Source organism: Ictidomys tridecemlineatus, chromosome 4, assembly GCF_052094955.1.
Source record: "Ictidomys tridecemlineatus isolate mIctTri1 chromosome 4, mIctTri1.hap1, whole genome shotgun sequence".
NCBI lineage: Eukaryota > Metazoa > Chordata > Mammalia > Rodentia > Sciuridae > Ictidomys > Ictidomys tridecemlineatus.
This window is the reverse complement of record NC_135480.1, coordinates 38,371,433-38,397,188: the sequence shown is the minus strand read 5'-3', so window position 1 is coordinate 38,397,188 and position 25,756 is coordinate 38,371,433. Positions and strand designations below refer to the sequence as shown.

General features: G+C 33.6%; 1 protein-coding gene across 4 annotated transcripts in view; it reads left to right on the top strand.

Moving 5' to 3' along the window:
* Luzp2 (leucine zipper protein 2) overlaps positions 1–25,756 on the top strand; it is a 471,602-nt gene that overhangs the window by 431,841 nt on the left and 14,005 nt on the right. For all 4 annotated transcript variants that reach the window (XM_005328059.4, XM_021728306.3, XM_078046324.1 and 1 more), the window contains one exon: positions 17,840–17,932. In XM_005328059.4, the coding sequence (XP_005328116.1) occupies positions 17,840–17,932 (93 nt within the window). The remainder of the gene's footprint in view (positions 1–17,839; positions 17,933–25,756) is intronic.

The following is a 25,756-nucleotide window of genomic DNA, read 5'->3' as shown; positions in this document are numbered from 1 at the left end:
ACCTTGAAACCACTGTCTCATGCAGAAATGTGGGTGAGGGAATGACTGGCATGTTGTTTTCATCTAGTATTGCATAATTTACCCCTTGGAAATGACTTCAGAGTTTCATATCCTAGAATGTGCTTTGATATAACATTATTTAAAGACCCATAATATTTGAAGGGATTTATAGGTTTCTCGTCTCATAACTGACTATTCTCTGTAGAACTTGCTGCGTGTCAAAATCTTTTTGGAAATGTAATTATTTTTTCTTTTCTAACATTTTTATCTGAACAAGCATGAATAGTTTCCCAGCATCTTTACCAGAAAGGATGTTCACTTTGGGAAGACTACTATGTCCAATATCACGTGTCTGTTTTAACTAGGGCCACCAAAGTCATTTTCTGAAACTTGTAAAATGAAGTGTTCAAGAAAAATCATCTTCCATTTATCATTAACAAATAAAGTATAATAATCCATCCCCCCGCCCCCGGCCATTTTTATTTCATAATATTGTCCATCAGGATGGCCAGGTCCTCCAAGCCTATTTCCTGAAGCTTCTCATGGGGTTTTTAGAACAAAGCTCCATTCTCCTTCACTTGAAGAATCACTCTTATTGCGTTCTATGCATCCTTCTTGTGTTTCACAAGTCACATAAACTTCATTTCTGCTGTCATTCCTCTAGAGTTATATTTCTGGTGCTGATGTACATAACAATAAATATATTCTGTCATTATCAAACACTTCAGTTTTGATTTGACATTTAAATATCTGCCAGCATTATTTATTTTCATATCTGTTTCTCCTGCACAGATGTTATATCTTAAAAATACTTTGATTTTTGAAGCCTTTTACATTTCTATGACATGTTAGTGCCCAATTAACAATTAATAATTCTTCTTGATGTCTACTTCAAAAATCCTTCTATTGATCACATTACAAGATATAAAATACATAATAAGCATAGGGTTGTATGTAGCCAATAAAGTAATTTGAGTAATTTGGAGAGTTTATTAAATTAGAACTGTTACAGTAATCTCAAAATTACTAGGGGGTATTCTGAATACAGTAGAGTAGAAAGATGAAAAGCACCCCAGATCTTTGTGATGAAGATTAATTGCAAAACTAACCAACTCTAGACCCCTTCTATTTTAAAGATTACATATTTGAGATAATAAACCCTTGGTGTTTACACTACTGTTAGTTGAAGCTTATAGAACTCACAAATAAGTGATTTTTAACTGATACCAAGTCTTTTGTGTGTAAAAAAGTGTGTAGTTTAAATAAATTTTTTTAAAAATATTTATTTTTTAAGTTTTCAAAGGACCTTTATTTTATCTATTTATACGTAGTTCTGAGAATTGAATCCAGTGCCTCGCACATGCTAGGCAAGTGCTGTACCACTTAGTCACCACCCAATCCCCCAGGTAAACTACATCCAGCCCTTCATACCCCCAGGCACTGTGTCCGTGGGTTTAGCCAAATGAACACTAAAAATATTGAGGAACAAAAATTTTGTATGTCCTGGACATGTACAGACTTTTTTCCTTCATTATTTTGTTACCAATCCATTAGGACAACTATCTGCATAACATTTATATTAAGTATTATAAGTAACTTGTTGGTAACTTAAAGCATATGGAAGGATGTGAAGAGGTTATATGCAAAAGCAGCACTATTTTACAAAAATATCCTGGGTTTTTTGTACCTGAGAGGAGTGTGTTGGAACCAATTTCTTGTGGATGTGAAGAGTTGTCTATCTATTTAAAAATCTATGAAATAACAGAATGTGAAGAATAGTTTGATGAGAGATCCATGAAAAAGTTAAGGGAGACTCATTAGTGCAGGTATATTCAAATGGTGTTTCCAAGGATGAATGAGAATTTACAAGGAAAAGGGTAAGGGGAAGTATAAATTCTAGCCATAGACAGAGGAGCAGGATCAGGAGGGCATATTTATGAATAATGTAGGACATGAATATACTGTCTATGTACATCCACACGTGTGTTTATGTGAAAGTGTGTGTGCAGGTGTAGGTGAGACAGGGAGGAAAAGTACAAACAAAAACAGAGACATAGACAGTGGGTATATAAGAAGAACAGTGGGGGCTGGGGATGTGGTTCAAGTGGTAGCGCACTCGCCTGGCATGTGTGCGGAGCGGGTTGGGTCCTCAGCACCACATACAAACAAAGATGTTGTGTCTCCCAAAAACTAAATAAATAAATAAATAAACAAATAAATAAATAAATATTTTTAAAAATTCTCTCTCTCTCTCTCTCTCTCTCTCTCTCTCTCTCTCTTAAAAAAAAAAAAGAACAGTGGGTGTATAATGATGAATGTTGAGCTGCTGCTGGTGAGAAGAGTAAGTTAGCATGGACAGAAAGAGGCATCAAAGAATTTTCAAAGGAACTTCTGACCAAGATCCAGGAATATTCTTGTTGACCTGAATGTAGAAGCCAGTTTAGGAGGAGAAACATGATCAGATTCACCTTAATCTTTTATTTTGTTTCTTTCTCAGAATTTTGGAGGATGTAACATGGAGTAGTCCCTAACAGCGTGGCCATCAATTCAGAAACATGAAAGGAAATGGGAGATAGAGAAAAGATAAATAGATACACATAGAGAAAACTGAGGCCAGGTGGGACTTTATACCCCTTGATGAGAGATGAATGACCCAGAGCTAGCACAGCATGTTTATTATATAGATTTTGTCATCAAAAACTTATTTATGGGAAATTTTTAGAAAAGCAGACAGATTTGAAGGTTGCAGTGAAACTTGCAAGACATTGAGGACATGTTGTTATGCCCAAAATTGTCTATCCCTGAGAACTGGATCCTGAGCTCAAGGTTCTGACTGATTCAGCTCTGTGGCTTTGCAGGTAGCCTCTTCTGGCTGGCATCACCAGAGCAACTGGGCCATCTGAACCTTCACTTTTGCACAGGAAGGTCCCAGCAAAACTCAGGCATAAACAGTCACAAGCCACGATTCAAATCACTGCTCTACACAGAGTAGTACAAGGAGTGTACTATTGATGGAGAAAAATGGTAGAATTGGAAACACGGAGACCAGTTTTGAAGCTACTAGTATACAATGAGGATGAATCTGGAGACAAAGATAAAAAATGTAGGATGGAAAGAAGGACTAGGGGCAGCAGTAAGACATCCATGGATTCCACTTCAACTGGATTTCTCCCTATCTGTGGTTTATCGCTTTGCAGGGCAGGGTGAGGGGTTATTAAAGTTATAATAGTCCCTCACTCCTTATTCCAGTATAACTTCTATTTCCTTTTTATGAAAAGCTCTCCCTGAGTTCTTCATCTGGAGAACTATTGCTCATTTCTCAGGACTCATACCTGACATCACTTCTTCAGGGAACACACCTGACTTCTATATGGGTCAGCTCACAGTGTTGTATGCTGTGTTCTCGAATGAGGCTAAAATTTTCTTTCATGTCAGTTATACAAATTGCATTTAACTAAATTTTTCTGAAGTAGCTTGTGTCCCCAGATGGAATGTTCCATGAACACAGGGCTCATGTCTGTTTTGCAATCTGCTGTTTTTGACCACATCATGATCACCCAAGCTGTTGGTTGTGAAATAAGAACAAATGAATTAAATACTCACTGCTAGCCTAAAAAGAAGGTGTATGTATAAGGCATTTGGGTTATGACAATATTGTGTGTGTATGTGTGTTTGTGATATTATTTTTGAGGTGTTGGTGATTGAACTCAGGGTCCTGTGCATGCTAGGCAAGAGCTCTGCCACTAACCTGCATTCCCAGCCCTATGGTAATATTGACATAAGGAAGGTGCTTTGAATCACGTGTCCTTTATCTTTAGTACTTTGTAGATGTTAATAATATCATAAACTCAGTGGAGCTTTCCAGTGGGAAACACCCATAATTTAGTATAAATGGGTATCTGCTTAAGAAATCATTTTTTAATTTGTTCTTTTTAGATATACATGACAATAGAGTATATTTTGACTTATTTCACATACATGGAGTATAACTTATTCTAATTAAGATCCCAATCTTGTGGTTGTACATGATGTGGAGTTTCACTGGTGGCATAATCATATATAAACCTAAGGAATGTTATGTTTGGAGATACTTATTAAAAACTTACAAAATTGATTTTAGACTGGGAAGTTGAAAGTTATCTGGGCACTCTATGTTGCTGATGAAATATTGCTGGATTATAACTTCAAATTCTTGCATGTTTGTGTTAAAATGACATGAAAGTTAACAATTTTCAAAATTTAACAGAAAAGTTTCTGGATATGCATGAGAGTTGATTGATTCAAAATTTGAGTTACAAGGTATTTAAACTGTTACATTGTGAATATGGTTCTTCCTGAAAATCCTTTAGATGCTCTGGAGAGTGAAGTAAAAGGAATATAGGTCAAAATAACTTAAGTTTATTTTTTAATGTAGATTTTTAAATTCTTAATATTTATTGATGTTCAGTACTAGAACTAATTATTAGAAGTATCTGAGTAAGCTCTAAATTTACTTGCTTTGTTAAGTTTGGGCAAATTTCTTACCCTCTGTCCTGTGATTTCCTCATCTTTAAGAGTATGACTGATTGATAGACTATAATATACATAAGTAACAATTTTTCTGCATATAGTAAGGGATCTGTAAATTGTCACTATTATTGTTACCCCTCATCACTCACACACATGAGAGAATCTCAGAGATACTTTTTCATTTAATTATTTTGTTTCAGCCATTTAAACCTGTGAAAGATTTTGCCCTTATATAAATTGAATTCTTTTTGTAGATTTTAATCATATATATTCATATAATTGCAAATAGTTCCCATTATACACCTGGATCCCACAAATCTACAAACATAATAAGAAACAGATTCATGAATAATTATAGTATTTTAAAATTTTCCTGTATCCAGTTGTAGATAGGCAATATTCACTGATTATTTCTCAGAAATTATTAGCATAAGAAAGAATATATTACAAACATAGTACTTCTAGTGAATACAAGTATTTATGCCACTTTCAAATCTTAATACAAACATTTATTAATAATTTATTAATTAGCAATTCATGTTAGTACAGCAATATTCAACTTCAAAATACTCTGGAAATCTAATATTCTACTACTCATGATTAATTTAAAATAACTCTCTTGAATAAATGCTGTATGCTGTTATTTGCATTAGTTTTGCTTTTTATTACCAACATTGTTAGCATAGATGAATTTTAAAAACACCTAAAATGCACTTTTTTCATTCTTCTTATACATTATTGTTAATTTATATAGAATTTTAAATTAATTGTGTGTCAACTGCTAAAATTAAATTGTATCTACAGCTGTTGATATAGTAAACATTAGGGTTTAGATACCATCCACTCTCTTTGCCTATAGCATGGATTCCACACTCCTCCACATGGAAGTCAAGTCCACACATTACTTGATACAGCATTTGCTCTACTTGCTCCTTGGAGTATGTTCATGTACTGGGTTTACTACTTCCTTCATCTTTTTCTCCATTTCATATTTCCTGAATTCTAAGTAATCTTCTCTATCTCCTCTTTTCCTCATTTCAAATTTCAGTGCATCCTCTATATAGGACAACCGAGTTAATCTCGTGCACACATACAGTATTTGATATTTTGATCATTTTTCATTTTAGGAAAAAAATCTATGCTGTTTCAAGTAAAAAAAATATACTGAAAATGGCAAATAATTTTACAAGAACATGAAAAAATTCATAATTTCCTGAAGCAGAAAAAAATACATCACATACATTCTCTCAGCAACTTTGCTTTTTGTATTTTCACTGAAGAGAATGATACTACACACAATGTTTTGTGAACTATTTTATTTTTGGATTTAAAAAAAAAATCCATGTTAAAACTTGTATTGTATAACTGCCAAAGTAACTATTGCATGTTTTATGTAAGACATGTAAATAATTATAAAATAAACACACAGAAGCAAACTTACCCACCAACAAACATGATTTGGTATGTTATCAATATTATTGATATTAGCTTTAAGATTCATGTGCAATCTCTGTTCTAAATTTTGTGTTTGTTATTTACAAGCTTTTCTATAATATATGTCTATATTCCCTTTGTATACTTTTGGCTTTAAGAGATAAAAATTTTTATTGTTTTTGAATTTCATAAAAATAGCACCTTACAATTTTTGGAACTTTTTCCAAAAATTTCTATAATATATTCATGCTTGTTGCTTATAATTGTATTTAAATTGATTTTCATTACTAAAATTAATGCTAATCCCCAATTGATTAAAAATTAGGGTAATTCATTCTTTGTTCTCATGAGCACTTTGGTGATGAGCAGTCTGTTTCATATCATATGAGTAAAACCACATATAAAAAAATCTTTAAGAAATAACCAGGAAGAGAAATGTGTGGTTAAAACCACATCCCTGACAATATTATGAATTATTGAAGACTATTTTTTCCAAAAATAGGTGTTTAAAATTTAGATTTACAAATATTAAAGATTGATCACTCTCATTCTGTTCCATGTACTTACGAGCACTTACCACTTTAAGCCTTAAATTTTGCCAGTCTAGTATACAAATTGGTAGCTCTCTGGGTCTTAAATTGCTTTTTCTTAAATATTAATAAGATAAAGCCATAATTTGCTCATGTAACATGCAATTTGGGTTTTCATTTTGAAGAATGGTTACTTATATCTTTTTCTTTTTCTAATTTGAAATTTGTTATTTACTTATATATTCATGAGAATCTTTTTTTTAATATTCTGGTTAAAACCTTTTGATTTGCAAACAACTATTTATAGTGATGTGTGTGATATGATTTCCCCACTATATTATTGATCTCTTTCATAAACAAATTTTCCATTTTATTTAAGCATTGAGAAGTCATATTTTTCAAGAAAGTGGCCGATTTCCCATGGATTAACATAGGAAAGTGTTCACAGTATTGTCTGTGGCCTATGTATCATTTTTGTTAGATTTTATTTTATTCATTTTTATTGTTATTTTATTCCTTATGATGTTCCCAAGACTGCACATGATAGGCAAGGACTAGCCTACCACTGAACCGCATCTCTAACCCTATCTTCTAAACTTCTGTAAATAAATTTACACCAACTTCCTTGCTCCAAATAATATATTTTGTAGACATTGATATTCAGGAAATATTACATTTACTATGCCTTAATATTTTCAAATACTAAAATTTTCTAACTTTGTTCCTCCTCTCTCACATCAGCTTCCCCCCCTTATTTGAACTATTTTCCTAACATTTTAAGTTACTTGCCTTATTCTCTTTTTATGTCTAAGCATTTTGAATTTATAAATTTCCTACAAAAGTTTCCTTTTACTCTATTCCAAATATTTAAAATAACTATCATGACCCCCATGGTCTTTACTCAGTTTCCTGAAAAGTCAGGAGTTAAGCCAGATTAGAAATATTAAAGGTATGAGAAACTAAAAAAATAAATAAATAAAGACAAGATTCAGAAATAAATGAAAAGCTGGCGACATGGTGGGATGATTTAGCTGTGATGGAAGCTGGATCTAAAACCAAAATGGAGCTTGCAGTCTTTATTTAAATGGGTTGGAAACAGCAATGGGGAAAATAGGGAGAAGTTGGCAAACACATTTGATTGAGGCTTAGCAGGTTATGTCTAATTCCTCTCCCTTCTGGCTGCTGTATTTGAACCTAGGGCTGCCTGGACCAGGGCAGGGTGTCAGCATAATCTGGGCTGTCTCAAATTGGTGGAGTTTCATTGAGAGTTCTCAGAAAAGCAAACCTCCCTGCCTTGAGATGGCTCAAATAAACCAATAATTTACTCATGGCCCCCAATAATATACCATTTTTATTTGAAATCCAATTTAAGACTTTTTAAAAGTCTATTATGAATTTCTCTTGGATGCATGAGTTCTTCATAAATGTATTTTTAAAAATAGAAACAGTAAATTTTGAATAGGTTTCATGAAAAGGGAAAATTAAAATTGAAAACCAATTGACAAAAATAAGGAGATTATACCGATTTATCTCTATGAGCACAATATACTTGTAAAGGGATCTTAAAAATGGTCAGTGACCAGAGGGAGTTGGGATTTGCTACTATGCCAGGCACAGAGAGATACAATGTTGCAGGCCTGTAAATAGGAAGGGAGTAAAGACTCAAAGCCTGTGAAATGCCTGTTAGCAAATGGAGGAGACCAGGAAGTGTAATTTTGGTCCTAGTACATTCAGAAAGAAAAACAAACAAAAAAGAGCAAAACAAAGATCCACCAGGAATCTTAATGTTAGCCTGCTGAAAATCATAAAGATATCAAGCCACTAGAACTTTAAGATAATGAATGTCCATTAACTTGGTATGTTGTGATTTGTTACACTAACAGAGGAAAACTAGTATGTTGGTATTGTTTCAGACTCAGTAACACTAGGACTTTGGAGAAGTGTCTTAATCAATATCTGAGTTTCTGTGTTATTTATTTTTTTGACAAAAATGGGGATTCTAAAGCACAATTTTCTTTATCTTTTAGTATTCCTTGAATTAAGTTATATTATTACTCTAGCACTCCCTACCATACAAATATCCTTAAATAGTGTCAAATTTTTTTCCATCACTTAGAATCACAGAAATGTTCTCAGAAAGTACTTGGGAAGGAAGGTGTGATTGAACCTGGCCGTGTAGCATGGACAGGGTTTGTATTTTATCCAAGGAAGAAAGTAAATTGAAATAAGTAGAACAAATTGAAGAAAGACACAGAAGATTGTGTAGGACTGATTCAGAAAACACTGAATTCCTAGAATTTGCTGCGATGGAGTGCCTATCTAAAACATTCATCTTTGGTATTAGAGATAGCGCTTAACCATCCTGTATACCATAGTTTCTGAACACATTAGACCAAAGGAAGTTTTGAGTAAAGCCCAAGATTTGATTTTGTCAATAATCAAGTCATTTATTTAGCCACTAGGGAATTATTCATTGACTCTTGTTTAGAAATAACTCTATTATACAAAATCCCACAAGATTTTCTTATCCCTCTTAGCAATCATCTTACTTTAGCAAAGAATCTGAAATTGGAAAGCTGGAAAGAAACATTACCTTGAACCTTGTGTGTCTTCATTTTAAAACTGTTATATGGGAAACACCTTAAGGGTGAGGCATATAAAAGTAACCAAAGACAAATATATCTATATCTCTGTACTTCCTGGTATTTCCTGCAAAGGTAAACAAGGAAGAAGGGTAACCAAGATGCATATTTTCTTCTGATGCATATTAGAAGGACTTTAATAAATGAAGAACAAAGAAATATTAATGCAAAGTATTAGTTCAACTTTGAAAAATATCTATTCTTTATTTTGATTGCACCAAATGACCTCATCTGATGATAGAGAGGAGGAGCAATGACATATATTCTCCTTTCCACTTCTCTTTTTAAATTTTCTAAAACACTCTGGAATATTTTTCTTGAAAAGTTGTTTTTATTTGCCTATTTATCTATTGATTTTTAGACACAACATTCTGTTTTGTTGCTCAGGATGGCCTCTAACTTTTAGGTTCAAGCCATCTGCTGCCTCAGACTCTTGAGTGGCTGAGACTATAGGAACTTGTCACAGCACTTGGATGTTAACAATATTTTAAAATATTGTTACAGAAAATGTCTCTGGTTATACTCTGTATCATTTTATATGTTTATGTATTTTATTTTATTCTATTCTGCTTTCTCAAAACAATTACTTGGCCATCCAACCAGGCTTACTGAAGTTGAAATGTATTTTGGTGAACTGTACTGCATACACAGATTCTGTAAAATTTTCTTTTTTTGTTTTTCTTTCTTCTTATTTATTTATTTATTGCTTTTTGTTTTGTTCTGTTTTAACAGATAGCAAATAATACAGAGAAACCTGACCTTGGAGGAAGTCATTCCATAATTTGAGCTTAAAAAGGGTGCTTTATATAGTGAAGATAAAACTCATCAATCATTCTTGAATATAAGGGGGGAGTACTAAGATAGAGTTGAAAAACCAAAGAAATTGAAATCTAAAAGCATGGATTAAGTCACTAACTATATGATACAAATAACAGTTTTTTATTGCTGAATCAGTGTAGCTTCCAGAGTTTGTTTGTTTACTTAACATATGAAAACAATAATATCTGCCACACACAGTTCTGTTATAATATTTCAAGAGTTCTCTTATTTTTAAAAATTATATCAAATACTTTTTTTTCAGTCTTGATGGTAGGTATGAAAATTCACAGTGACAAAAGAAATATTGTCCTTATCTTTAAAGTGTTCATAATCTCACTTTTGGTAAGGATTCATGGGAACTACATCAAGTCAATTGAACAAAATAACAATTTCAATCATGTCATTCATCTTGATAATGCTCATTAAGCCCTTGGAGAGAAAGCTGAAGAGCCCACTGTGTGTGTGGCTTGGTCAGCGTTATTCACTATCAGAATAGGTCTTTAGAACTAGTTATGTCTCATTGGTTCAGCTGTTTGTGGCCCTTTTCTTGGCATCTGATTGACAATGGTATAGATTCTATGCATCTCCTTTGTGTCCCTCAGGAGTTACTGTTCCTCGTGGCCTTTTGTCGGTTTCCTCATTACTACTATTTCTTATTTTTGCATTTCAGATATCAGAGTAAATCTGTTTATTGTTTACTGTGTCCTGTTCATAAACATAATTAATATCATTTGGTTTTGAGACAAAAGACTACACTTAAAATGCTTATCAATTAGCTGAGGTATACTTGGTGATTGTACATACAAATACACATATAAAGTGATACATATCTTATATATTCAGTCTATTTCTATATCCCTACATATGTACATACTTAGTATCACTATGAGGACACTTGTGAGTCCAGAAACAAACCAATTTTTCCATGTTAGCTACATTTTCTTTCCCAGAAAATTATTCTGGATCTTTTTACCTCTAAGGAAAGACCTTTACATATTACCTCTTCCAATTCACTTCCACTCCTTTTTGTTAAAAGATGCACACTATATAAAAATCAAGTTAAATTAGAATATGCGTATGTAGTATGCATACTACTTCTTTCTTCTAAAATATATGGGAAGGACTATGATATTTCATTTGTTCTGGAATTCTTGACTTGAAAGTGTCTGAATGAAAATTCTAGTTTTATCCATTTATGAAATAGTTTCTTTAATTGAGGCTTCAATGATTTTCAATATGGATTCTGAACATTATTTAAAATATTTAGGCTTCGCTTTTTATCTCAAAATATGAAAGTTATTCTATGGAAAGAATAATAAATTATTTTTCTTGAATAAGACCATAAAGTATATTCAAGAGCTAGGAAAATGAATCTCTAGCACATTCTAAATTAGAGGAAGGTATGGTTGTTTTAATAATCTATTACTGCTGTAATGACTTCTCCCAAACATGATGGCTATATGTTACCGAAACACCTTCTTTCACATGTCTGGAATCCAGAAGTTTGAAATCTGACGGGATTGCATCCTCTTTGGGGACTGTAGATATGAATTTATTCCATGCTTCTTCTGGTTTCTGGTGGTTATTGGGCATTCTGGGGTTCATAACTACATCACTCTTACTTCAGCCTCCATATTTACTCTGCTTTCTCTTCTGTGTGTTTGTGAACTCCCCTTTCTTATAAGCACATTTGTGATGGTATTTAGGCCCATGTAAATAATCTAATGTGCTATGAAATGTATTATATTCTCTTAAAACTTGACTCTACTTTTGGAGACAGGACTTTTATGGATGCAATTAAGTTTAAATGTTAAGTGGGAAATAAGCACAAGCATAACCTGACAAAATCAGTGTCTAATAAAAAACCAGAGAGGTTGTTTTCTTGGCATAGTAAGGATAGAGTGCTGTGGCAGCCAACTGCAGGGTAGAAATAATGTCCTTACCAGAAGCAACTCTGCAGGTCCTTGATCTGGGAGTTCTAGCCTCCAGAACTGTGGAAAGAGATTGCTATTGTTTTAAGTCACCCTATTTATAGTACTTCATTTTCTCAGTCCATAATGAGCAATAAAAGTGCAATTCCCTCATCTTGGGATCCTTAATTTCATCATATACTTTGCCAGAGAAGTTAATGTTCCATCTTTTGTCAGAAGATATTGGCATAACTTTTAGGGGGCAGCCCAAGTCCACCATTTAGCTTACAAATATAGTCACTCTATTTCAGGGCCATACTCTCCCAGACTAAGATGGAGATCTCTATTTATTCAAGTAAATAGTAAATTTTAAAGCAATAGCTTCCCAGAAGGTACCAGACACTTTCTATTTAGTTTCCTACTCCCCTGAAATAAATGACAACAAAAAAAAAAAGCACACTGCAATTTAAGTGATTTTGCCCTCCTTTGGCAGAGCAGCAGGAAACAGAAGTCCTGCAAAGATATATAAATTGTCTGAAGCCCTATTTCATTTAAGTGCTAATCCAAGATTGAAATCCACATTTCTTTGACTATAAAATTCATTATCTATCCCCAAAGTCAGTTCAAATTCAAGTTCGCTTATCAGATTCAATAAGTTTTATATATTTTTTCATTTTGCTTTCTTTATACAAAAGTATAAAGAAGAGATGTCATTGACAGCAAAGAGTTATATTGAGAAATACATATATTAGGCTTAAATGCAAGCTGTGCTTTAATTAAATGCTATGCTTTTTTATTTAAATAAATTTTAAAAATTTATGCATCGGTGCTTATACCTTTGCAGTAATATATAATTTCTTTCCATTGTTAAAAGTAATTACTATAGTTCTTTTAATTCTGAAGCAAAATTAAGTGTGATAACCTCAGTATTTAATATAAAATGTAGAAAACCAGGCACCGCAGTTATTTAGTTGATGAAAACAGGGGAAGATATTAGCAAATTTATGAAGAAAGAAAGTTGTAGTAGTCTTTCCCTCTTTGTCAGCTTAATAAAATAAAGGCTCTTTTATCTTTCATTCAAAATATCAAAGGCTCACAAAATTATAGATAAGTAAATTGTCAAATAAATAGTTAAATAATAAATAAAACTTCTCACTTTGGGCATATTGTTGTCTCTATGGCACCTCCAAAGTCTGGGAACATTTTCATAAATGTAAAACATTTGCACAAGAATATGTCATTAATCAAGCATGAAAATGTATCATCTGCACAAATGTATATTTTTAGGAATATGTTGAACACCATGAAATATTATTTCCATCATTAAAGAGCCTCTCTTGAGCTTGTCCAATTCAGTTAGGTTTTAATCTGGTTGGCTCCATGGTAGACCATTATCAGGGCATTTACCCTGTGTTGTCAATTTCAACTTATGGCTTTGACATTTTGCATTATTTAGCCCTCCCTAGTTACATGCAACAAGTGCTAATTTGACCATATTGAGTGAAGGGGAATTCAGTGATAGAATATCAGAAGATCATAAAATCAAGAAAGAATTGCAGAAACAAGCCTGGGGAAAACAGAAACAAAGGCTGCTCCAGGGACTCATGAATGATAAGGAATAACTGAGCCAAGGCATCCAACCAGAAGTAATGAACCTAATCACTGTAGCAGTGCTCTTTATTTGTTGGGAGCCACCCATGAGCTATATTAAGCATCCTCTCTCACCCTTAAGCCAAGGGGGTGTTGGTCTAGCATTGCACGTTGTTTGCGCTGCTTGATGCAGGTGGCCTCCTCCTTCATTCAGCAAAGAAGTCTGCTTTCCCATGGCTCTGGACCTGGGTGTTACTCATTGGGGCTTGACCAGCCCAACCCCTGCCTATGTGGTGAAGAACATTCTATCGAAAATCCTTTGTTAATTCCCCTATAAATAAATGGATCATGGGTTCTGGCTCTCTTCCAAGCAGGGAAGCTGACCCTTAAGGTTAAAGAGCTGTCCTGTCCTCGATTTGAAAAATTATGTCTGTGTTGTACGATTTTTTTGTGGCCTTGTTAGCTTAAAGTTGCAGCCAGCCCATTTAAAACCAGTCTGTCTCCACTGTGTATGTTGCAGTCCAGACTTATTAAATTAAATTAAATTAAATTCCAGTGATGCAGCTACTAATGTCCTAACTTGGATCACATACTCATATCTTGCATAAGACAGGAAATTGAAAGAGAACACATTCCTTAGTATGTACCATACCTTGAGAGAAACACAACCCTAAAGAAAGAAATCAGAGATGATTAGGAACGAGGAACATTTTAGGATGAGCAAACAGGTGCACTCGGAGATAAAGAACTGTGTTTTTCAATCTTTGAGCTCTAAACATTTTGTATAGAATGTATGCATAGCAAATATTGTGGTCTTACATTGTTGGAGTAATTAAAACTGCCACTGTTGAAAAGCTTTCCCAACCATAAATATGTACGTTCCCTTTGATTCAGTTCTGACCTTTTTTTTTTTATCCTAAAAAACCTATTGCAAATAAACAACACAAGGGAAAAGGTAAACAAAAATAAATTGATTTCAAAATATGCACTAGCTTCCAAGAAGGCATTGATGAATAAGAAGTAATATCTGAGCTGGTTATGGTGGCACACTCCTTTAAACTTGGATAACTAGGGAGGGTGAGGCAGGAAGATGGCAACTTTGAGACCAGCCTGAGTAACTTGGAGAGAACTTGTTTCAAAATAAAAACTAAAAACTGCTGGGATATAGCCCAGGGGTAGAGTGCCCCCGTGTACATTCCTCAGTACCATACACACAAAAAGATCAAAAAGCAAATGAGTAAATAACTAAAAGAGTAAATTTTCTTTTTAAATAAGAAAGAAATGATATTTACCTTTTTGGGAACTCCCAGCCTATTAAGTGAGGCAGATGTTTAAATCAATGTCAAGAATGATATGAAATATCCATTCAATCTGGAGACAAGAAGGTTGATGTTCATGACAATATTATTCACATAACCCCAAACTAAAAACTGTCAAAATATTCAAGTGCATCACAGTTTTCCAATTATACCCTATGAATTGTATACCTATTAATCATAGATAAAAACATGTAAGGGTGCCAACATTTATATTAGATGTGCAAAGACAGTACTTAGAACATGGGGGCTAAAATTGTGGCTATATAAGATATCCATGCATTTTAATATTGACAAAGACTGAGCGATGGCATTGAGAAATAAAAATAACTATTGTGAGAATATAGTTTTCTTTTTTCTTAAATGTTGTTAAATATTAAAAGAAATTTACAAGGCAATCCAGGGACTATATATTCAGTTATCTGTTTGTTGAGTAGAAACAAAATATACTAACTTTGCCCCTTTTCTGTTTCAGTGATTTAATCTATTCTTCATAGTGCTGCAGCTGTAGTTCTTATTGTGAGCCAGGGGAGACTTTCCTTCAGTACTAGTGTTTATTTATTGCTTTTATTCTTTTTAACCTGTTTCCTCAATGTGACTGTAAGTTGGAGGCTATGGGAAGACAGGTGGTAGATGTTCAGTATATTTTAGCTGAATAAATAGCTGTTTTGATTCTTGTTAAAATTGATTTTCTTTCTAATGTTGCTATCCAATAGTGCCTGTCTATTTAGGAGTCCTAAATGCTTTAAACTCTCTAATGGAAATATAATGTCACCCTTCTTGCTATAAAGATATTTTTCTTCCAGTTTGTCTATTTCTGTAGAACTCATCAAATTTCATCAATTCTAACCTTTTATCTCAATATATAATACTTGTCCAGTCTGCTTTAAATTGTCAGTATTGACAACTCGCCGGCCCTTGTTACCATCTTCCTGCTCATTTTAATGGCTTCTTTATTAGTCTGCTGCTTTCTTTGTCTTCTGTTCTATTTTTACCTGTATGCTGCTGTCACATCATGGTAACAAGGTTTTGTTTTTTGTTTCCCCCCCCCCTTGGGGGGATTTAGAGGTTATTTATTTATTTATTTATTTATTTATTTATTTATTTATTTATTGGTTGTTCACAACATTACGAAGCTCTTGACATATCATATTTTATACATTACATTGAAGTGAGTTATGAACTCCCAATTTTACCCCAAATGCAGATTGCAGAATCACGTCCGTTACACATCCACAATTTTACATAATGCCCAATTAGTAATTGTTGTATTCTGCTACCTTTCCTATCCCCTACTATCCCCCCTCCCCTCCCCTCCCATCTTCTCTCTCTACCCCATCTACTGTAATTCATTACTCTCCTTGTTTATTTTCCCATTCCCCTCACAACCTCTTATATGTAATTTTGTATAGCAATGAGGGTCTCCCTTCATTTCCATGCAATTTCCCTTTTCTCTCCCTTTCCCTCTCATCTCATGTCTCTGTTTAAAGTTAATCTTTTTTTTTCCTGCTCTTCCTCCTCGCTCTGTTCATAGTTGCTCTCATTATATCAAAGAAGACATTTGGTATTTGTTTTTTAGGGATTGACTAGCTTCACTAAGCATAATCTGCTCTAGTGCCATCCATTTCCCTGCAAATTCTATGATTTTGTCATTTTTTATTGCTGCATAGTACTCCATTGTGTATAGATGCCACATTTTTTTTATCCATTCATCTATTGAAGGGCATCTGGGTTGGTTCCATAGTCTAGCTATTGTGAATTGTGCTGCTATGAACAAGGTTTTGGCCATGCCACAATTGTTTCAAAATATCCAAGGGACCTCCTTTTGGCTACTAAATTAAGTATGATCTTTGTACTACAAATCTGTAGCTCTCTACTTTGCTGTATTTTTTCCATGCTTAATCTGCTCCTACCTTATAAAGCCACATGCTAGCTAACACGGGACCCTTCTTCCTTTGTGTCTTTGCTTAAATGATTACCTTCACACAGAGAGTCTCCTCATTCTTGCTGAACTATTCAGAAATACATTTTAAAGATACCCTGTCTACAATGCCTTTTCTTATTATACCAAATGAAATTGGTATACTATATAGGTATGTGTGTATCTATCTATATATTTCTTTTCCCCCTGTGATCAAAGTTTCAGACTCAGGAAATAGCATTTGTTGAATTTATTGTTTGTCTCTTCTGCAGAAGTCCCCTCATGTTTTGATGAGTGTAACACCATATTTAAATCAGCTCTGCCTGAAAAAGACATTCACATTTGAGTGGATAATCTTAGAGCTATCTATAGTGATATAGAAATACATTAGTTGTGGCATACCATTCTCTGTTAAAAAAACCAGGAAACTTCTTGTTCAATGTAGTGTTCCTAAAGAGATAAATTCTAGAATTATATTTAGGTTTCCCAAAGGTATAAAGCAGAACTTGCTTAGTGAAGCAATGGAGTGAATATAATCCTCTATGTAATTTATGAAGTATTACATAACATTTTCTTTATTATTAAGAAAATGAAGCATGCTAGGGATTTAAATAAAGAGAAAGAACGGGTATCGGCCTTTTTTTTTTTTTTTTGGTACCTGGAATTAAACTCAGGGCCACCTGACCACTGAGCCAAATACCCAGCCCTATTTTGTATTTTCTTTAGAGACAGTGTCTCACTGAGTTGCTTAATACCTCACTTTTGCTGAGGCTGGCTTTGAATTTGCTATCCTCCTGCCTCAGCCTCCCAAGCCACTGGGATTACAGGTGCATGCCATGGCACCCAGTGTGGTATCTGGCTTTTGAGGGCCAGGATCTTTAAAATAATATGATACTATGAAAATGAATATATTCATTGGAAAATTAATCCCAGTGGACATCACCAATGAAAATTTGAACAGAAAGTATTACTTTTCAATGTGAATAATTTCTAAGGCACAATTGTAAGGTCTCTGTTATATACAAATTGCTACTTTCTTGTTTTTCTCTGAGTACAATGCTGCCTTTGTGGCATGTTTTACAATGATTATGTGAATCTGTTTGTTAAATCCATTTTTCTTGTTTTTAATGCTTTCTTTCTCTCTCTCTCTCTCTCTCTCTCTCTCAAGCCCCAGCAAAGTGCTACTGGAAACAATGAAAACACTCGAGTTGAATCAACTAAGAAAGAAAATCCAAGTACCATTGCCTGTGATTCTCAAGATGTAAGACTAACTTAAAGTGGTTTGAAAAAAAAGGACATAAGCATTTTAAAATTCTTGTTCATGTCTCCATGAAACTTTCTAATCACATGTAATATGTGCTATATAAACTTTGAAATCCTAAATGTGATAATGCAAATTCTAGTTATGAACTAGGTAGTCATTCCATTAGGGAGTTCCACCACCAGATCCTTAGGATGTAACTGTGAACAGATGTTAGAGGCATAAGTTGGTGACCACAGAATCAGCATCATGCTTCATTTCCACAACCAAGAGACTGGAAGCCATTAAAGTATTTCAAAACAAAATTTAAAAAAACAAACACATAATATGATTCTATAATATTCTCCAGCTAAGGCAAATAATCCAAGTATTATGAGACATCATATTATAGGCAGGAAAATACTTAACCTCCAAATGATATTAGAAAATATAGACCTGAGTCCTATGGTTTTTCATTCAAAATGATGGTAATGAAATTTTAGCTCTTTAAAGTTTCAGTGTGGCAGAATTAAGCTTGCAGATCTATGATGTCTAGGTTTAACAACAAATGCCAATTGTGTCGTGCAGATTTAATTAGACTAAATTAAAAATTAGAAAGTGCGTACTCAGATCATTCATACCTGAAGAAATCCGGGCAGCAGAAGAAGGAAATAAGGGGGAGAGAAAAATAAATAAATCATATCATCCCTTTTTCCTCTGTTGTCTGCAAAACTGGATTTAGAAAGAGGGATTTCTCAATAGTTTACCTTTAAATCTTTGTATAATGAAACATGTACCAAAATTATGTAATGTAGAACAGCAACTTAACTAGTAGCAGAAATACAATATTTTGCAATATGTTTCTAAAGGAACAGTCAGAAAGGCTTTCAGGAGAGAAAGGAATCTTTTTTCTTTTAATTTGAATGATATGCAGAACTTTCACAATGTGATTAAGTTTTCAGAAGCAGAAAAATATATCAGAGCAGTACAGCGGTGAGATTACAGTGCAGAAAGTGGTGAGGTATGTATCCAAAACATTAATTTGTAATTACAGAGCTGGGGCCTTCCAAGAAACTGAGGTAGAGCAAAGAATCATCCTTCAAGCCCCAATTTTTATGATCAAGTGAGAAGGATTTCAGACATGTCACTCAGAATAACAGAAATGAGTTTACTGAAAGGATAGAAAAACGGAAAGGGGACACTCTCAAGGGACAGAGTGGGTCTTCTCAGAGAGGAGAGAGAAAGTGTGTCTCTTCTGCACTTCACCTTTATTGGGGGATCTCAGAAGTTTTCTAAGAGTCCCATCTGGGTCCACCTCTTGACTTTTGACTGACAGCAAAGTGACATGAAAATTTTAAGTACTCTCTGCCATGCCAATTTTAGGTCCCCTGTGTCCATGCTGAGTGGTTCTAATTAGATTCATAACCATACATTCTTACAGATTTTATGGTTGGGGGAAATTATACGTATCTTCCAGAATCTTGTCTATGAAAGCATCACAAAAATCTCTCTTTTCAATGTAACTTGGGTTCCTCCTATGAACATTTTTTTCCTGCATCATTTCTTTGCAGATAACAGGTAGCTTGTTGAGGAATGTGACATATCCTGTCCACTTAGGCCAGGCAGGGATGCAGATAAATTTCTTCTTTTGAAAAGAAAGCACATGTGCATCAGCACAATAGGCCCACTTTATAGAATTATTCTCTTAATCCTGTGTCCCACCATCCTCATCTGTTTGTCCTCTAACACTTAGAAAGTGAGGTCCCCTGAATTCCCAAGCTAAGGAGTTTGGTTTGAATTAGGGAGATAGTTAATATTTCTAATATTTATGACCAACTTAGTGAGAAAATCATGGTGTTAGTTTTAAGGAAGTTGTTTTTGTATTTTGATGTATTTTTCAGAAACTATATAAAAACACGTTCTCATTAGACACTGGAATGTTATGTGTGGTTTGTTAGTGTCCCCAAAACACCATTCTGTTCTACTTTTTCTACCAAGAATTGGGCCTTCAAAATCATGTTACATTTTGCTCTTTGTTTCTCTCCTCTTCATCATCTGTAGCAACTCCTCCCTGCCTTCAGTAAGTCTCATAAACATCTACTTACTCACTAGTGGTCCCTGTCTGAATCCCTTTAAAACTCTTCTTCCACTAGAGCTGGTGATGTATCACCATGGAAGAGCACTTACGTAGCATCCACAAAGCCTCTGGTTCAACCTGCAGCACCCCCAGACCAAAAACAAAAACAAAGCAAAAAATAAATAAATAAATAAAAACTTCCTCTACTAGCACAAATATGAAGAATTCTCTCTCTAATCTGACCTCAGTAGATTTTGGTTTGTTGTGTCTACTTTTAAGCAGCTGCAATTTCTAGTGTAAACAGTGCTCAGTGTTCAGAGGTTATAGATTCAGTCACAGTTGCAGGCCAAAAGAATAATAAAAATTAATGAAATCAGTCAACATAGCCTATAAGGACTAGTGGAAATTGTGAAAACATCAGTTTTCAAGTTCTAGACCAGTGTTTCCTAGCCCTGTCTTTAGCATTGTATTACCTAGAGAACACTTGCAAAATATTATCCCCCAAGATGCACTCCAAGAAACTTAATTCAGCTCTCTTGTGAGTGAGACCTGGATATTTATTTCACTTATTTTTAAATTTCCCCACACAATACTAAAGTGCAGGTCACTTTTATTAACAATGATTTTCATATATAAATAATCATAAAATCATTTGAAAAATTAAGATTATGTGCAACTACTCAAGTATTCTAAATAAAGAGAACTGGGTGGATTGGGTGGATTTTCAATTTTTTTTTAATAGCATGTGCCTAATAACTCTATTCCAATCCAGGTTATCCTGAGGATTATGGTCCATAATTTGAAGCACTTTGCTTTTGAAAAAACATAATCTCTGTAGTTATCATATATTGCTAACTTTTTTTTTACTTCTATTACCCTATATTTGCATTTTAAAGAAAAAAACTTCTATGTGAGTTTCTGTAATGTTGACAATGAACAATTTTGGTATCAGCTTGAAAAGGGTACAGTGCATCTATACTAGTTGAAACCTTCATTTATTCTATAATCACCTTCAATATATATATATGCATATATAATATATGTGTGTATATACACATATTTCTACTTATATATGTCTGTGTTATTGATTAATAAGCTGGATACAATTTTATTCATTGATAGACTTTCTAGAGAAAGCTGGTGGATGGTGACCACTCTAAACTACAGAGTCTGGGTTATGATTAATCTAAAGCATTGAGAACGCTGTATTTTATTTTTATGATTCCCCAGTGTTGAATTAAAATCTATTGACTTCTTATAACTTACAGAAAGAAAAGTGGGATTATATTTGGATTGGTTAAAGTTATTGTCCCTGAACTTGTTGAAATTCACCTAGAATATTCTGAATTTTGTTAAGGATTGTGAAATATATCTTTTCAACTTCAATATGTCAATATAAAAATATCTTCAACCAACCTGACACTATACAAAGATAGAGATTTAAGTTCCATCTTTGGATTGCTTCATTGCACGTTTCAAATGACCAAGAAAGCAGAACATTCCTTCACTTAAGAAAAATAAAAGGGCACAAAATACATTTTTGGCTCATTTTTCTCATTTATATTCTGTAAATCTTGTATATATTATAAAATATTGGCATATGCCTTCTTATGACTTTTCTTCAATCAGAAATTGAATCAGTGCTTCTCAGTTTTATACAAGGAAATAAAGTAGGTGATAGTGTATCTTCATTTTAATCTTAATAACCTTAATTGACAGAATTAATGGTTATCACTTTTATTCCTATTTCCTTTTGTAAAAAGGTTTTTCAAAGAATTTTAATTTTATTTCAGAACTTTTAAAAATAATACAAGTAAGTTAAAATAAGTATTTAATGAAGGTAATAACAGAAAAGATTTAAAACAACAAAAAAACAAGGGAGGAGCAAAAATAAAGATCCATTAAATTCAGACTGAGTGAAGATATTGATAAAGGTTAATATGAACCCTCAAAGTTTGATTGACTGAAAATTTGCATCGCTCTTCTCAGATAATATAACAAAGAGGGAGATACAGATATTTTAAGTTAACATTTGTACATCTGAACAGAAGAGAGTGATGCTCTCTCAATACTTTGAATTAATGAAAAGGAAAAATGGAATGAATTATTTGTGAAAAACTTGATAGTTTTTTGTAAACAACTTTATTGAGATAAAATTTGAACACCATACTTTCTACCCATTTCAAGTGCATATTTCAGTGACTCTTTGCATTTACTCCATTGTCCAGCCACTACCCAATCCAGTGTTGAAACATTTCCATCTTCCTAAGATCCTACTGCCTTTTTATTACAGTGAACCCCTGTCTCTTAGTCAATCACAAACTTAGTTTCCATAAGCATACATTTCCTCTTTTCCATAAATTTTGTATGAATCGATCATACATGAAATGTAATCTTTTTCATCTGACTTCGTACACCTAGTATAATGAGTTTTAGTTCAGACATGCTGTAGAATGTATCAATAGTTAAATCTTTTTTATTGTTGATGGGATTTTATCATATGATTATATTTCTCTTTTTTGTTTTTAATCCATTTACTATTTGGTACATTTTGGTTTGTTTAACTTTGTGGTTATTCTGAATAATAATGTTATGAACATTCACATAAATATCTTTGTGGGGGCATATGTTTCAATTTCCATGGGGATAATGCCTATAAGGTGAATAACTGGGCTTTTTTGTAAAGTCATGCTTAGATTTTAAACAAATTTTTTCCAATGTGGCCACACCTTTTACATTCCTGTTAAAAATGTGCAAGAGTTCCAGTTTCTCCACGTCTTTGACACCATTTGTTGATGTCAGATTATGTTGAAAAGTAGATTCTGATGAGCATTTATCAAAAAGAAAACCAAAATATTTTCTCCAAGAACAGAAAGTTTTCTCTTGTATGATTTCTTATAACTTTATTCCTTCATTAAAGTTTGTAATATATCCTGAATGATTTTTTTTTTTGATACTGTGAGAAGCATGCTCACCTGTCCAAACACACAGAAGAGACAGAGAGAAAAGATACTGAGAAAGCGATGGTCTTGATGCATTTAATCAGCATTTTTTCCCCTAGTGTTCAAGGTCCCTCCCCTGTTTCCTCACTGGTTAAATATTATAGTCTATACAGTCTTCCTGAATGTTGTCAGATTTTACTTTTACTGGGTTACTTAAAGAAATATACCTTAGTTGTTCTCACTTCCCTTTGTTTTCATGTGTCAGGAATGTCTTCTTTACATGAATGCATTTTGACACATATAAAACTTTTACTTTAATTTACCTAAGTTACTATTTCTTAACAGGGAGATTTCTTTCTTGGTTAGGCCAAACCTTTTCCTCCCCTTTGTGTTTGTCAAGGGGCTGTTTAGGTTCAAGGACTTTGGATCTGTCACATCCATAGAATATGGTGCTAATGTGTGAGTTAACTGCTTCTAACTTACCATTCTGCTATATTTACACTCCAGCTGCTTTTCCTACATTCCCCATTTTACATTTAAGGCTAAATCCTATATTCTGAAAATGGATCACTGTACTTTGTATTTTTCACAGATACCTTTGAGAGTTTGTTCCACTTCTTGCCTATGCTCTCTACAAGCCAAATAGGGTGACTTAGAAAAAATGTCTTCTGGATTCCTTAATTCTTTTTTAGTAGAAAAATAAAAGTTAAAATTGTTCACTAAAGCTTAGCACTACATTGAACCATCAGTCTGGGGTATATTTAAATTATTTTAAAATCTGTTTTGCTTAAATGGTAATATTGGATCACATTGAGAAAGCTAAAGATGTACCTACCCTATCCCATTTTCCTGCAGCTTGCAAATGTTCTTCATATTGTTTATTAGCTTATTGAGATTTAAAGACAATGAGCATTTTATTTTAATTTTCACTAGGGATTCAGAGTTAAGGCTCAATGTGAGTGCATTTTGCAATGTTTGTGATTCCTATAAGTAGCAAGCATTTAATTTTTCTTAATGTGCTAAGAAAATGCAAAACAACAATGGCTCATGTTTATGGCTGGGAGAGCTTGCTCAGCTTCATGCCATTATGCCTGCTTTGGAGTCTCTGAGCAAAGGGAGTCTATTAAACAGTACAGCATTGTCTAGGGAAAGGAGAGAAGAAAATCTGAGGAAAATAAACCCTAGAGCTGCATTGCGGCAAATGACGCCAATTCTTTCATGGTAAAACAATTTTGTCAGAGATTTAAGATATTCTCGTTTCCTGATTTAGGCCACATTGATTGTGTGACATTTGATGAGTTGTTAGCCTGTACGTGGTTAAACTGAACATTTTAGAAAAACTATGTGCTGTTCTAATTGGGGTAAGAGACAATACAACATTGACATTCTGGGCCTTAGACCATATGAAGAGGTTGATTTACTAGGAAGCATTCTTTATTATGGTACTGTGGTATTTCAAGAAGGAGCAGGCATGCCTATGGGTAATGCAAAAATGGTAAATGGTTTCCAAAGGTCTTCAATGTATGCTTTTCCCATTGGATATAAATCTTTATGTTTATCCCCCTATAAGCAACTTAATTTAAACAAGCAGAAAAGAAAAAAAACTCAGTTGTAAATTCTTTCTAGAAGCAGCATAAAAGCTTTAATACTGGTTACAATATCCATTTGTTAGGTAAAATATAGCAAACAGCATGCTGATAGTTATTATAAAAACACTGGCTAAACAACACTGTGGAATAACAACACTTAATCTAACTAATTATGTTCTGACCTTGCCTATCTCAAGCTTCCTCATCTGGATTCCCATAATATTTGGTTGATAAATGTATTTTGTCCTTCATTTCAGTTCACCTTGCATTTTAGTCATCTGTATGAGGTTCTCAGTTTGATTTAAAGAATGAGGATATAGTAACCTTTGTATTGTAAATTAAGGTTTAGAGAAGGACTATTATATGCCTGGAGGCAGCTGCTTCAGGGACATGGATATTAAACCATGCCTTCCTTACAGCCTAAAACTACTGCTGTCCTCTCTAGCAGCTGAATAGAGAATTGTCACCTGTTTTCAGCATATTTGTTTTCAATTTTTTAATTCTTTGTTTTCTAAAATACTGTGTTATGCTGGACACACTGCCACATCTCTGTAATACCATCAACTGGGGAAGCTGAGGCAGGAGATTGAAAGTTTGATATCAGCCTGGGCAACTTAAGGAGATCCTGTCTCAAAATGAAAGAAATAAAGAAAGAGAGAAGGGGGGCAGGGAGGGAGGGATGAAAGGATTGGGGATTTGGCTCAGTGACAAGTGGCCCCTGGTTTCAATCCCTAGTACTGAAGAAAGTATGTGTTCATACATATAGTTCTGCAATAAATATGACAAATCAATTTTGTGTACAAAGGTGACACCAAAGAAAAATTTAGCCAAAATTCATTTATGTTTCTGAGTAACATATTTAATTGCATTCTGGTTTCATTTGTAATGTTCTGAACATAGTAGTTATTAGCCTCTAGTTTGTCCCATCTCAATTAAATATGGAGAATGAATCACTTTTATATCTGTCATAGATTTTTTGTTGGTATAACTTCAGGTTACCCAGTTGTTATATTTGCATTAATTATTCTGAGTTACTTAATGTTTTAGAAAAAGTTCATAAGAAATGTTATTAATCTCTCCTGTGCAGTACAACTAAGTGTTTGATACTAATAACAAAATTAGAACAATTGTCAGAGTCTGAGGTACAAACTAAAATACTTGACCATGAGTCTCTATAAATGATTCCTTTTGCTTTACTTCTTAAAGATTTATTTGTTATTTCTGAGAATAGGAATAA